At 31.3% G+C, this 13809-nt stretch overlaps 1 protein-coding gene across 2 annotated transcripts in view; it reads right to left on the bottom strand.

The window, feature by feature from the left end:
* Positions 1-13809, bottom strand: part of LOC121410046 (PTB domain-containing engulfment adapter protein 1-like) — a 47473-nt gene that overhangs the window by 9195 nt on the left and 24469 nt on the right. Inside the window, exons 6-9 of one of the 2 annotated variants that reach the window (XM_041601882.1) lie at positions 13587-13724; positions 13007-13123; positions 1955-2062; positions 964-1083 (exon numbers count right to left, since the gene is read on the bottom strand). In XM_041601882.1, coding sequence (XP_041457816.1) covers positions 964-1083; positions 1955-2062; positions 13007-13123; positions 13587-13724 — 483 coding nt within the window. The remainder of the gene's footprint in view (positions 1-963; positions 1084-1954; positions 2063-13006; positions 13124-13586; positions 13725-13809) is intronic. The other variant, XM_041601883.1, reaches the window with a different exon arrangement.

Below are 13809 nucleotides of genomic sequence, written 5' to 3'. Positions count from 1 at the left end.
GCATGCTGTTTGACTTATTATATTCAATTCATTAGTTTGATGCATGAAAAGGAAAAATATAGAATGGTATGTAAGTCACTAATCAGGATAAAAACACAATATTGCTGATTGTAGAAAATAAATTTGAGCTCCTTGGTTTGATTTTACATTTAGCAGTAAATATTGGAAGCAAGAATACTACTGCAATAGTTGCTGAATATTTCAACTTGTCATCTATATTGAGCCTTCACATATGTAGGGCTTTTTTACAGGATGGATTTTATAAAAAAAAATAGCAAAAATGCAAAAGGTTGAATCATGCTGATTGAAAGTATTGTTGATAGAAAATTACAAGCAATCATTGAGACTTAGAAGTGATTATTCAAGTTTTAAAAAAAAAATGATTGCAGTGTCTAAAATAATGAACACTGTATTTAAAAAACTTTGCCTTTTAAACACCACTGATTCAATTTGAAACACAATAATGGGCCCAAAGATCAAAAGTATGAAGAGTCATTTCTGACAAAATTATTTGTTTCACTTCATCAAATCTAATAGTGATTTTTTTTTCATTAGAAGATGCTTTGACCTATGGAACACACACACAAAACAAACATAACATTTTCATGGCAAAACTTAAATCCCACTATACCTGGGACCCCCTAGGATATGGTGTACAATGAAATCAAGATAGAGCATTTAGTGGTAATAAACATGTGATTTGAGCTGAGAAAGAAAACATGCAAAAATTGTATACATAAAAAATATGTACCACCAAATTTTCAGGTGCCATGGAAACAATTACATGGCTACAATGTTTGAATGAATTTTTAATCAAATATTGAATTAAAAAAAGATACAATATCCATATCATTTAAGGTACAAGTTAATAATGATGGTTAAATGGTTTTAGACTGATGAAGAGGATGCAGCATGATTAGCTATGACATGCCATGTAAATATTGCATAATAAATTCTGGTAACCTTTAAGTCAACTAGAAGATTGATAGCAGTAACAGGCTCAGATGAAGATTGAAACTGTCCAAAAGTTGAATCGGACCGCTGATTAAATGGATTATATTTAACAAATCCATTGTTGAAGCTCTGTTGGGGTGATGTGCAATACACATTAAAGAGGTTTTTTTCTCAAAAGATATACATTTCAGAATGCATAATACCATTACAATAAAATCAAGTACATACATGTACATGTATGCAATTTTTAATCCTTTTTTTTTGTTAAATCCATACCATAATTTTTGATCAAAAGGTCAAACGTGAGAACAGAATCAGGAATATGGCAAACACAAAGCTAATCTCCGAAAAGATTCACGTCTCCGAGGTACATGTCGTCATATCATACATACAACAGTGCAGACCCATTTTAGAGAAAATCAACTTCAAAGTTTACTAGAATTTCCGTACTTTTGTCCCCAGCCTTGCAAGATTTTCAATGATAGAAAAATACATGGCAAGAAAAACCAAGACAATTGCTTGACATTGGTATCTTCATATTTATATTTTAGATACAAAAACACCATAGGGTATACAGCAACCCTGACCACATTTAAAAAACGTGCGATTAGCAAAACGTTGTATCACTCTTTTCTCATGCATTGCAGATATATCAGTTCTGACCACACTTAAGTGCACGCAGTTTGCTTTGCTACAGTACACGTTTCCTATAGGATTTTTTATTTAATCAAAAATATATATGGCATTGCCTTGAAATCCCCACATATCTCAAAAACTAAAAATAAACTGCTGCCTTGAAATTCAATTATGTATAGAGTAGGACTTGTCATTTCATTTTCCACAAAAATCTAAAGATTAATTTTTGACCACAATTGACTGATAGAACAGTTGAACGGATGAATGACAATGATGTATCTATATTTGCATGTGTGGGGAAATCCAGTTCCAATCCTAAATGAAAAAAAAAGTATCAAGAATAGATGTTTGTCATCCACCTTACCTGTTCTCCATTGAGTGGCAGCGTATATGATGGTTTCAGACCTTGTTGTATTTCTAATTCATTTATTCTTTGCTTTAACTTCTTATTCTCATCTTCTAGTTCATCAACCTAAGGACAAAACAAAGAAAAACAAATATAAGGACAAAATTTACATGTACATGTATCTTCACTTAATATATTTGAACATACCTTATAGCATGTTGAATAAAGGAAAACAAACCCTGATCTCAATTGTTTTTTACCAGAGGTACTCTCAGCAACATCTTTTCCCCTCTAACACAAAGATTGATGATCATTTGCAACTTTCAAATAGTGATTCTGATTGGCTAATAGTGGGTCTATTGAACACAATGCTCATTCCCATTAGGCATCTGCCATTTCGTGATTATTGTATAACTTTGTATAACATATTAAACCTGATTAAAAGTTCAGTATTGAAATCAAATAAATGCTAATTCGCAACTCTTAAATTCATCTTGTGAGCATATCAAACGTATTCAAAACAAAAAGTGAAAGAAGTAGTTTCCCCTTCATAAAACCTGTGTATGGACAAATATTAAGTCATCACTGAGAATTTACATCGATTGTACAAATCAAATGGAGATGAGAAAAGATGTTGAGTTGATTAACTGCTACATTAATTAACATTCTTGTAGAAGTTGTATAGATGGAAACCTAATCCACTCCACTCCCAGCCCCCCCCCCCCCTCCATGGAGTAAACACCTTTCTATGCAAATATTCTTTCGAAATTCTTCAAAACTGAATTGGATTTCAACATTAATAAATTTATAAATGATAGACAATCATTGGCCCTAAGCCCATACACATCAGATAGCAGAATGGTAGCAGTTTTAAGGTAATAAATCATCACACAACTACTTCAAAAATAAACCCATGATTGACTTTTCCTATTAAAGAGATACGAGAGCATAACAAGCCATGCACTTAAAATAAATCAAATTTAACAATGCAAGGATGTTCCAAAACAAAATCTCATGACTTCCTAAGAAATTATCTCTCAACCATAGTTTACTGATTGAAAATGACAATGAGTTGATTGTCATAGGAAACTGTCAAGGGTAGGATATTTGGCGATTTGCCTGAAAGATGAATCTAAGGAACAGTCCCTTTCCTTGATAGGGAGTTTGGATGGGTGGTGATCCTGTGGACCTTTAGTCTTTGTTTTCTTTTGGGTGGTAGCTTGTTTGGTTACACCCTTCATCATCTATGGACAAATTGATATTGACGTAAATAGGAAACCACTCCTGACAGGTAGCTCCTATTAAAGATCATAATAAAACAGACCACAAGGAAACTTAATCAAGAAGTTTGGTAAGAAGATAAGGGGGGGGGAGACAGACAGATATAAAGATAGACAGAAAAATCTACTAAAACTCAGACAACAAATATTATTGAATTCTAAATTTTAGAAATATTTTTGGAAAACAGATGCAATAGGTGAGGTGATGAGGTTTTGATGAAATTTTCAATTTTTTATTTGTATGACATTATGTCTTCTATTCAAATCATATTATTTTCAATCAGAGAAGCACCCCTTTATATCTGTCTGTCTCACTTTGAAATGTATCAGTAGAGTAAAGAATAATGTTAAAGGAAAGATCCTAGAGTTGAGATAAAGGGACAATGTTTGTACCCTACAAACATTTGTATTGATTTTCATGCCAGTCCTTATTACCATCATTTTTTCTTCTCAGAAATAAGATATCATAAGAGACTAGTAGGATTCTCTGAAATTAAAGAAAGATGAGGTTATATGTTTGTTACAAACATTTTATGGCACCTGACACTGATAGGAATTACAGCAAAATATATTTTGCCCAGCTTTGTATAATCTTTAGTATAAAAGAATAGGATTTAAAACAAACAGTGGTCATGAAGCAGCCAGGATGAGGAACATTTCCTACAGGAAGCCAATAAAACCAAACCAGAAGTTACCACACATAAAGGGGTCCAGCAAAGGGATAGCACAACATGAATCGTCACTGTTACATACAAAGGGTTACCCTTTCAACACAAAAAGTAAAAAGTCCTCTTTGAAGCAAACAATCACGATTAGATATTAGACAAATAAGTAAATTACTATGGTTAGCTATACAGTACATCACAGGAAAAATAGAACCAAGAATTCTGATGATTTATTGTACCTTAATCACAAATATAATAGACACAGGACATACCATTGTATAGCTTAGAGTCTTCTCTTTTATCTGGTATAACTTAGAAGATTCCTAATTCATGCATGAGTCAATAAACAAAATTGTAGAAAGGATACCAAAACTTCACTTGGTGGGCCATAAATCTGAATTTAAAAGAGAAAACCACTTGCTATTTGATTTGATACCTCCTCAATATAAAAAAAAATGGTCAAGAACTAAAAAATTTGTCTTTCTTTGAAATAATGCTTGTATTTCCATAACTTTATTAAACAAGAGAATTTTCATGGAGTCCCTGCCTTAGCTATTGCAAGGTTAATAAATGATTTTATGCATGGCTGCTCATGAACAAAACAGTGCTGAGTACATGTAACGAAGTCCAATAGCTAGACTGCAAAATTTCTTTATCTAAGTTATAAAATCATTTGAATTCAAGCATTATTCTTGACTGTTTCCTTCAATTGGGATATCAACTTAAAGAGAGGATACTGAACTTTAAAGAAATGTGATTTTCTTTTTGAAATTCAGATACTGCCTGCCAAGTAACATTTTGGTATCCTTTCTTCAAATTGCTTCTTCTCACTCATGCACGAATGAGAAATCATAATCAAAGTGTATATCACATGCAAGAAGTGATTTTAAGCTTTCCAAGAATGAGCCATTTGTTCATTGCACTCATGATTAAAAATGATAAATCAAATAATTCTTGGTTCCATTTTTGTGGGACACACTGTATATATATCTCCTACTTGATAAAAAGTTCTGAATTAGGGGTGAATTCAACTAATATAGTTATACACCATATAGTCTTATAACCATATAGTTGTACTTACATGATCAAAGGTTCTTAGAATTAGAACCATCCATTTTGACTGGGAAAAAAGTTATACATGTACTAAATTCATGTAATTTAAATGGAAAAAGTCTTTAAACCTTAAAAAAGTGTGAACCCTGAAACACAGCCCTAATCAAATGATTCGTTGTCACAAAAAGTCTTGACTAAAATGGCCCATGTGATACCAGAAGGGTTTGACAAACAGTTTTAGTTGATACAGTGGATTCTTGTTGCACAACTATTATTTTTTTTTTAATATTTGCATTTTGGGACCCTAAATACATAACCAAAAAACTATAGGCCTATTCTTTAAGCATTTTTTCTGGTCACATGTGTGTCAGATTGTGTAAGTAGGACTACTTTACAAAATTATGAGGACTTTTTCTTAACATTGCAGGATATTCTAATTGACAAAACACATTAAACTATATCCAATCAGAGTAGTGGGTCAAGTAGAATGGAAATTCTTCTCTATATACAAATAGGAATATGCATATAAACAGGATTTAAAGCTTTTGTAATCCCCTTTAAGTGGCGGTCACTATTTCAGTTTTTGGAAACCTATTACTCGTTATGGTGCGGATACATAATTTACAGGTGTGAACATTTCAGGATGTGATCTATGTATGTAATTTTCTAATATCAAATTAAATAAGAAAGATACTAGTTATACAGAAAAACAGTGCTGGATAACCCCAAAAATAAGAATTCAATTTTTCACAGAGAATCAATGGTTGAAAAAAATTCCATGATGACGACACTTTGGTAAGTTCAGAATATTAAATATTACTTTTTATGAAAATAAATGATATTGTTGAACCTTTGTCTCACTACCAAAGCATCATGTGGGCTTTAAAAGAACTTAGTTAGGTTCAGTCTAAACAAGTTCTCATAATAAAAAAATACCTTGTGACAGTGATAAGTACATTTTTTTTTCAACAAAACTTTTTAACCCTAAAAGGCCAGGGAGGGGGGGGGATTTGCCACGCGAAATTACGCAACATTATGTAAGTGCATGTCAGACTCAAAACTGCTGAAAAATGTGAATTCATGTACAGATCCAATGCAAACTGTGTATTAAGCCAAAATTCATAAATGTATCATTATTTCTACTTTTACTTATTCAACTTAATTAATTTTTTCTTGTTTATGATCAGAATTAAGTCTGCAATAATTTCTATCAAAAAAACCCAATAAAAACAAAGAAATATATAAGAAATCTAAAAAGCAATAAAATACATCAAGAAAATTTTGCGATACGAATTTTTTATTTCTTTGAGATCCTACAAAGAGTTTGTGAATAAAAAATTTGCAGTTTTGCAGCCATATGATTTTATTTCATGCATAAATTAGTATTAAATAAAAAATCTCATTATTTCAAAAAAATTAACCGTACAGTCTTGTAGGTTTTATCCCACACTATCTCCATGCAAATTTTTGCGGAGCTCACGCGATCAAAATTTAACCATTCTAGTTCAAATTAAAAATCTCCAGATAAAGTCAAATTTGTTTCCTTGCAGTAAAATGCCTCATGGTCCTCTTACAACCTGGAGATGACCTAAGATTGTTGATGAATCAGAACTTTGGACTCAAACCTTTCTCAGGAAGTTAGTCTTCACATTGGTTGATTTGATAAAGACTGACACTCAGTCAGATGACTAAAGGCTACGTGAGCACAAATATGTAACTATAACAAGACAGGTTTTTAAAGGGAAACAACACTTTAGTTTAAGTGCATGAAATAAATCTGTTATAGGAGAGATAGAGTATCCTTCAGTGGTGAAAAATATCCTTCTGTATAATCATAAGAAATCATAAACATTGTTATTCATTTAGTCTGAGATAAAATGAGTTAATTTTCCACTGTTTCAAATACAATAAGTTATCATAAAATTTCAGAAAATCAACAGGAGTAACATGTTGATTTCTGTGCACCATCCCTAACAATCTACCTTGAAAGCATTTTTCATTTGATGTAATAACACAAAAATTGTGTGTATGTATCCTTCTGTGCTGTAAGAACCCCTGTCCTCATTGTCTAGTGAAACAATGATTAATTCCTCCTGAACATGTGGAATTAGCATTGTTTAATACTATATGGTTCAGTTAAGTTAGTACTTATTGTCAAATCTGTAAAAAAATAAAATATTGTATAATTCAAACAATAAAAACAAATGAAATAGTGAGTGAGGGACATCATCAACTGTCTCATTTGCATGTCACCTAGTTGTGCCAGCAAAAAAAAGCTAAACTTTACAATGTCATAACTTTCTTATTTAACATCCGATTTTGATGAAATTTTCAGCATTGTGCTAGTTTGATTTTTCTATATTTATTCAAATCAAGGCATGTGGAATCCTACCCATAAGTATTGAAAACAAAATGGTACCCTTGACAAGTATCCCATGAATTGACCCCCTAAACAAATACAGTAATATTTTAATTGTTATGTCACAGAAATGTACACAGGCAGTCGGCTTTGCCTGTAATTACATTGGTTTTAATAGTACCACCCCACCTCCCACACCAAACTCAAATTGGATGCAGTGCTGGGGCAAAAGCTACATCCTTTATACAGCATTTCCTCGCGAAATACATACCCTTTTTTCAGTATTTTAGTGTTTTTGACAACCTTATTACGTGATGTAACCAATCTTGAAAAAAAATCCTTTTTTATTTTACATGATCCAACATTCTTATTGTACATACCGGTTAATGTGGTGACCATTATTTTTTCACAGATGGACATTTGTGGAAATTTGAGTTTTGTTATAATAGTTAGGGACCTTTTTTTCTGTACCTTACACTTTTAGGAACTGTCTACCAGAATACCAAATATTAAGAGATGATATCCTCACATCATCAAACCCTTTTATGCTTGAGAAGTAGCTCTGAACTAAAATTCAAACTTATAATTCATTTTTAAAAGGACAACAATTTTGTTTGATATTTCCAAAATATATATTACTCATAAATATAACATTTTATGTCATATCAATGTTTTATATAAAACTGTTATTTTTATCTTACGATGAAATGAAACTGTGAAAAGTAAAAAAAAAATACACATTTTAAATAAAGCTCTACACACTATATTGAAGTAAAAATATACATGAAAATGGGATCAGAAATGTTGAAGGTGTAGCTTTATATTAAAATTCAATAATTTTTTCCCAAAGCAGATGAAACTGTAAGATGATTTTTCCCTAATTAAAATGCAAGCATGAGACAGATGATACAATAGCCAAGAAAATCACCAGAAGTTCCAAAAATTAAATAAAGGAATACAAAATAAGCACCAGTTTGTTGATGGGCAGAAGTCTGCATGAAATATTAATGCTTCCATCCAAGTGGGTAAAAAAATTCTCATTTCACACAAAGTTAGTTTTTTCTATTAACAAGTTTCCATAGATATGTCATTGGATCAATTTCCTAATCTGCATGAATTATCTAATCAAGAAACATTCTTTGTCATTAAACAATATCTTAATTAATTTGGATTCAAAATCATTTCTACATGTGCAGCTTTTTTTATGTTTTGTATAAGCCATGAAAAATAGTTTTAAAAAAAAATCATTCCAGTTCCACTGCCATACACCATACCACTACACATACTCAGAATATGTGATTTAACATTGCTTGACACACTACAGTAACATTTTAAATGATGCTTGTGAATTATTTTATGAAACTCATAAAACACAAAAATAAAATTAGACAGTAAAACAATTCATAAGTATTTTGCGAAATGAATTTATTAAAATGGAAACAAAAATACAAAGCATTAATGTTTTGGGATGATTATATCATGCATGAAAAGCAAGCATTATGATTATGAATTTCAATTATTTCAACAACTTTCTAGAATGAATTAATACAAATGTAGCACACATATTCTGGATATGGAGCGTGAATGGTTGCAGTCAAACATATAATTCATTTTTTAAAAATGCTGAATTTCAAAAGTAACTGCCATGAACATGAATAAATTTCAATAATTAAGAAACAAAAAATTAAGAAACAAAACAACAAGCTAGTCAATTCAACATGCAAAACTATCTATGAGGTCAAGTATTAAAACATAAAACCAAGAAGAATCTTTCCCTTTAAAAACCCATAGAGGTTGGGAGTCTCCTTTATGAAACAATTACAATCTCTAAATTGGTAATTGAAAATGACGAATTCACTGTTTAGAAATGCAAATTGGTTAAATATTATAATGTTTATATTTTAACATGTTTTTACCCTTATTTGATTTTGTTGCACATCAAGTAACTGGGTCAATTTAATATATATATATAATAAGAGATGTAAGTGTTTAGCCAAAAATAAGTCTGAAATTACAAATGTGAGGAAAAAAAGCAACCAAGTTGGACCAAGTACAGGTATCCCCCAACAGTGTGGATTAAAAAACAATATTTGGCAGAGTCAAATTGTGTAATATAGAGCAGAAGGATAGAAAAAAAATTGGCACATTTGTTTCGGTCCAAAAATATTCCTCAACTTTTGTAAGTCTGGAATTCCGGATTTATCCTGAAGACTTGCATCCCTGTAATGTAAGTTTCACCAATTTGAGGATTGAAAGTAAATCTATTCAAAATTTAGACAATTGAACCTCTATGGATTATTGAAACACACATTTTTACATGTATCATATCAAGGGGATTGGTACAAGGAAACATCAAGACAAGCATTGAACATTTAGGATGTCATATGCCAGTTGCTTAAAGGACTGAACAAAATAGTTTGGTATCTATTTTAAACAAATACATGTATACATTTCATTTCAACTTAAATTATCAAAGTAACATGCTTGAAATTTTCCAGTTGACCATGACACTGCATTTATTATTTTGTTCTCCAAAACAATTGTTCAAAAAAGGACAAGTGATAAGCCATAAGTGAAAATACCAGTATTTTGTGAAAATACCAGTATTTTGCTAAAATTCTGCATTTCTTCACCTTCTCCAATACCATTAAATACATTGTCATTGTATTTTAATATAGACAATTAATGCCCACAATATGTCAGAAAATGTTTGTATAAAATCAATTGCACGTATCAAACAGAAACAACAAAGACACACAATGATACTTCTGAATTTTACAAAAATACATGAATTGTTATATATATCATAAATGGATAACTTAGAAATGAAATTCAATTTCATCATGAGTTTGTTCTGTTCTCAAAACCAAGCCTTTATGTTTCATGGCATGGACATACCAAACCTCATCAGAATTATGCTCATTTTTTTAAAATTACTTTCAAACAAAATGATGGGTATAAAAATAAATTTAACTAATCATCTACACTTTGTCCTTTCAATGAGTTATACAAGAATACTTTTCAACTTAATATTCATACTGAAAACAAAGTTTTACAGACTCCAAAACAATGATATGTTGTTCCATACAATTAAACAAACACCATTCTACAGGTATCTGAAAGTGGATCGCATCAGTTGAAAGTACATAACGTTGCATAACTAAAAAATCATTGAAAATTAAATGTTGCAAAAAATGGTCTTCAAATGTATTAAGCAATCACATTTTTGTAAATATTGGGTACTTTTCTTAAATATAAAATTAATAAATGCTCATTTGCTAAAGGAATTTTTAAGATAAGAGCAAACAATCTTGCTTTGAAAGTACCTAAACAAAAATTAATTTTTCTTTCATCAAGAATCTATGATCTTTCATAGCAGTTTCCCTGCATTCCCTATTGTTTTTATCTATGACGATATGTGAAGATTACTGCTGAAAAGAGGCTTGCATGATTCCTGCTAATACACTAAGTTCTGACTTATTATGTTTTATTCTCATGAAAATTGCTTTCTCACTTTATATTCACCATTTGAATATTTATCCATTTAAACTACATGTATAATAAAATTTCACTTAGATGATAATTGGTTCATGATACTAAGGGTACAATCTAGGGGTGATGTACTAATTCTACGGGTGACTGAAATCTATGCAAGGGTTGATCAATACGCATGGCAGTTTCACTTTCAATACAAGTAAATTGATAATATCTACAAAAAAATGGGTATTAGATTTCTACTTACCATGTACATGTATGATAATTAGTCTGACAGAATACAAATAAAGGCAGAAGGCAATGACATTAGAATGCAGAAGTTGGTTAGTAATCAGGGCACAGTATAACATAAAGCTTAGCAATTGATTTTAAGGGTTGATTTTTATAACAGATCATACACAATTTTCAATGCAATTTCTTTGTATAAATCAGCCATGTGATCAATTCCTAAGTTTTATGTTATAGGGGCCAAGAAATGAAAGAGAAGTTAGCATGATGTTGTTTGGAATAAACAGAAACAGAATAAACACTTTCTGGTTAATAGCCAAGCCTCTTAATGCCTTATAGAACTTTGATAAAATATAAACATGTAGCAATATTTATTTAAATAGCTTTTGATTTTTGTTCTTCAAATTATCAAAAATGAAAGACAATGTGGTCTTCCTTATAAATGCTATTTCATAATAATATATACCACTATTAACATCAGTATCTGTTGTTACAAAGAAATTAAAGCAGTACTGTATTTGGGTAAGTACTTTAAGAGCACTTCAATAAAAAAAAATCAAATCATTAAGATGAAAATATTAAATTTTGCTTCAAAATGTCAAGTATTCAAGGTTAAAAATAAAGGACCTCCCAGCTGTTTGGTTACAGAGAGCCTGCTCTCTTTGGAAAATAATTTTGCAATAAAAATATAATAAAAATAAAACAAAATAATAATACAATAATCAAATAAATGTACATGCTACATAAACCACATATTAAAAACAAAATTTTATGAATGGAAATAACAAAAACAGAATGATGAAGCTGTAAAAAAAAGTACAAACTCCAAATCTATGATAAAGGTTATATTGCAGCATGCTCACATTATCAACAGGACAGACATTTGATAGAAATATAAAGAAAGAAAAGACCACAAAACAAAAACAACAAACTAAAAATATAAAAAATATAATATCTCCTTTTTACCAATATAAATATACAGCTTGTCTCCTCCCCCCCCCCCCCCCTCTCTCCCTCTCTTTAGTTTACAATTAAATCTACCAAATTACAAATAACATATCTCATTTTGTATTACACATAAAAGTATTCTTATGTTTATTATTAAGTCTCATTTGGTCATGATAATGTAGTAAAATATCTTAATATTCAATTGGACAAGTTGGTATTTTTAAAGCTTTTTTTTTGGGGGGGGGTGTTGCCCATAAAATATTTTGACATCATACAAAAAAAAATAATGTCTACATGAACTTACCTTACCAACTCAAAAATACGATACATTATTGATATTTGGAATTAATAAATATATTTACTAAATGAATTAGTTGTAATTTTTATTTGAAGTTACTAACTAAATATCAAGAAAATAATCATTATGAAATTTAGCTGAAATTAAATCATCATTATAATTCAGCAATATCTTTGGTTAGAAAGTTAGCACACTGAATTCTGTATAGAAACATGAAAAAATTGAAATTCATAATTTAGTTGTTAGAATGTCACCGGGTACATAAAGTTCATTAGGTTTGTCATGCAAATCCTCTTCAGGATAAGAAGGAGTATTTTGGATTTGATCTTGGGGTGAGATGGTATTATGAAGGGTGGGATTAGGATTAGTAGTAGGACTATCGGTAGGATGAGTACTGTAAGATGGTGGTTCTCCTTGTGGAGGAGGAGGAGGTGTGGGTGGAGCAGGGTGGAGTATAGGGGTTTTATTGTCAGTAAAATCAGGAGGTGGAGGAGGAAGTGATGCTCCTGGATCAGGTGTCACTGAAATAATGGGAGTTGCTTGAGGAGTAATCCTAGGAGATACACCCTGTTTGGATGTAGGAGGGGTAACCACCCGAGGAGGAGTACCAATACCAGGGGGTGTGGCTCCTCCACTTGGGGGAGAATCGGTCCTGAATGTACCATGAGAATACATGCGACCCATCTGGGGAGTGTGGGCAGGGCTGCGGCCCCTCCGGGGGGAGTGGGAGGGGCTAGGGCTCACCCTTTTTCTGAGAGTGTCATTCTGTTGCTGCTGTTCCTGCGTCTTGTTAGCATTTGAAAGAAATTTCTGATATGCTAGGTCAAAGGCTTGACCGACTGTCAATGTGATTTCCTCTGCCTGCCAAAACAAACATACAAATATAATCATATCTTCTTTGTCTAATATTTATGAAAAAATAGAGCTACATGTATGAAAATAAAGTTTAATAGAAATTCAAATGATTTATTGCTAAAAGAATTCCATGGTTTGGTTAACAATTCTGTTACACTTCGTAATTATGAAGGTTCGTTATTCCGCAGGTTCGTATTTCTGAAACACGTAAATTGCCTATACCTTGATGTTTGTTAATCCCAAAATGAAAAAGGGTTTGTTATCTGAACATTTGTGGTGTTATTCCAAATGTTTGTTAATTTCTGAATTGGACCTGTTATGTAATACCTTATACTTATATGGACAATGAATTAATAATAAAAAAATATTCTGATAGAACGCAAAGATTTCCTTTATCTAGTGGAGCGAATAGAGTAAAGATAAAACTATTCAAACAATGTTTAATGCAAAGTTGAGTATTGTATCTTACATTTTTGTCACTTTCCATGACATGGCATACATTCCTGTTTTCTTGCGAAACTTTGGCAATGAAGGCACATATCTTCTTGTCAGACTTATCATCAGCACAGTAGGATATGTGATGCAATGGATAGGTGAACTGTTTCTCCTGTAAAAAGTAATATGAACAAGGCAATAATCAGATTGTGTCTCACCCACCCAAGAGAGTCTTGCAGGTATAAATCAATACATGA

Source organism: Lytechinus variegatus, chromosome 3 (genome assembly GCF_018143015.1).
Source record: "Lytechinus variegatus isolate NC3 chromosome 3, Lvar_3.0, whole genome shotgun sequence".
Taxonomy (NCBI): Eukaryota; Metazoa; Echinodermata; class Echinoidea; order Temnopleuroida; family Toxopneustidae; genus Lytechinus; species Lytechinus variegatus.
Note: the sequence above shows the minus strand (reverse complement) of the source record. Positions and strands in the feature narration are given on the sequence as shown.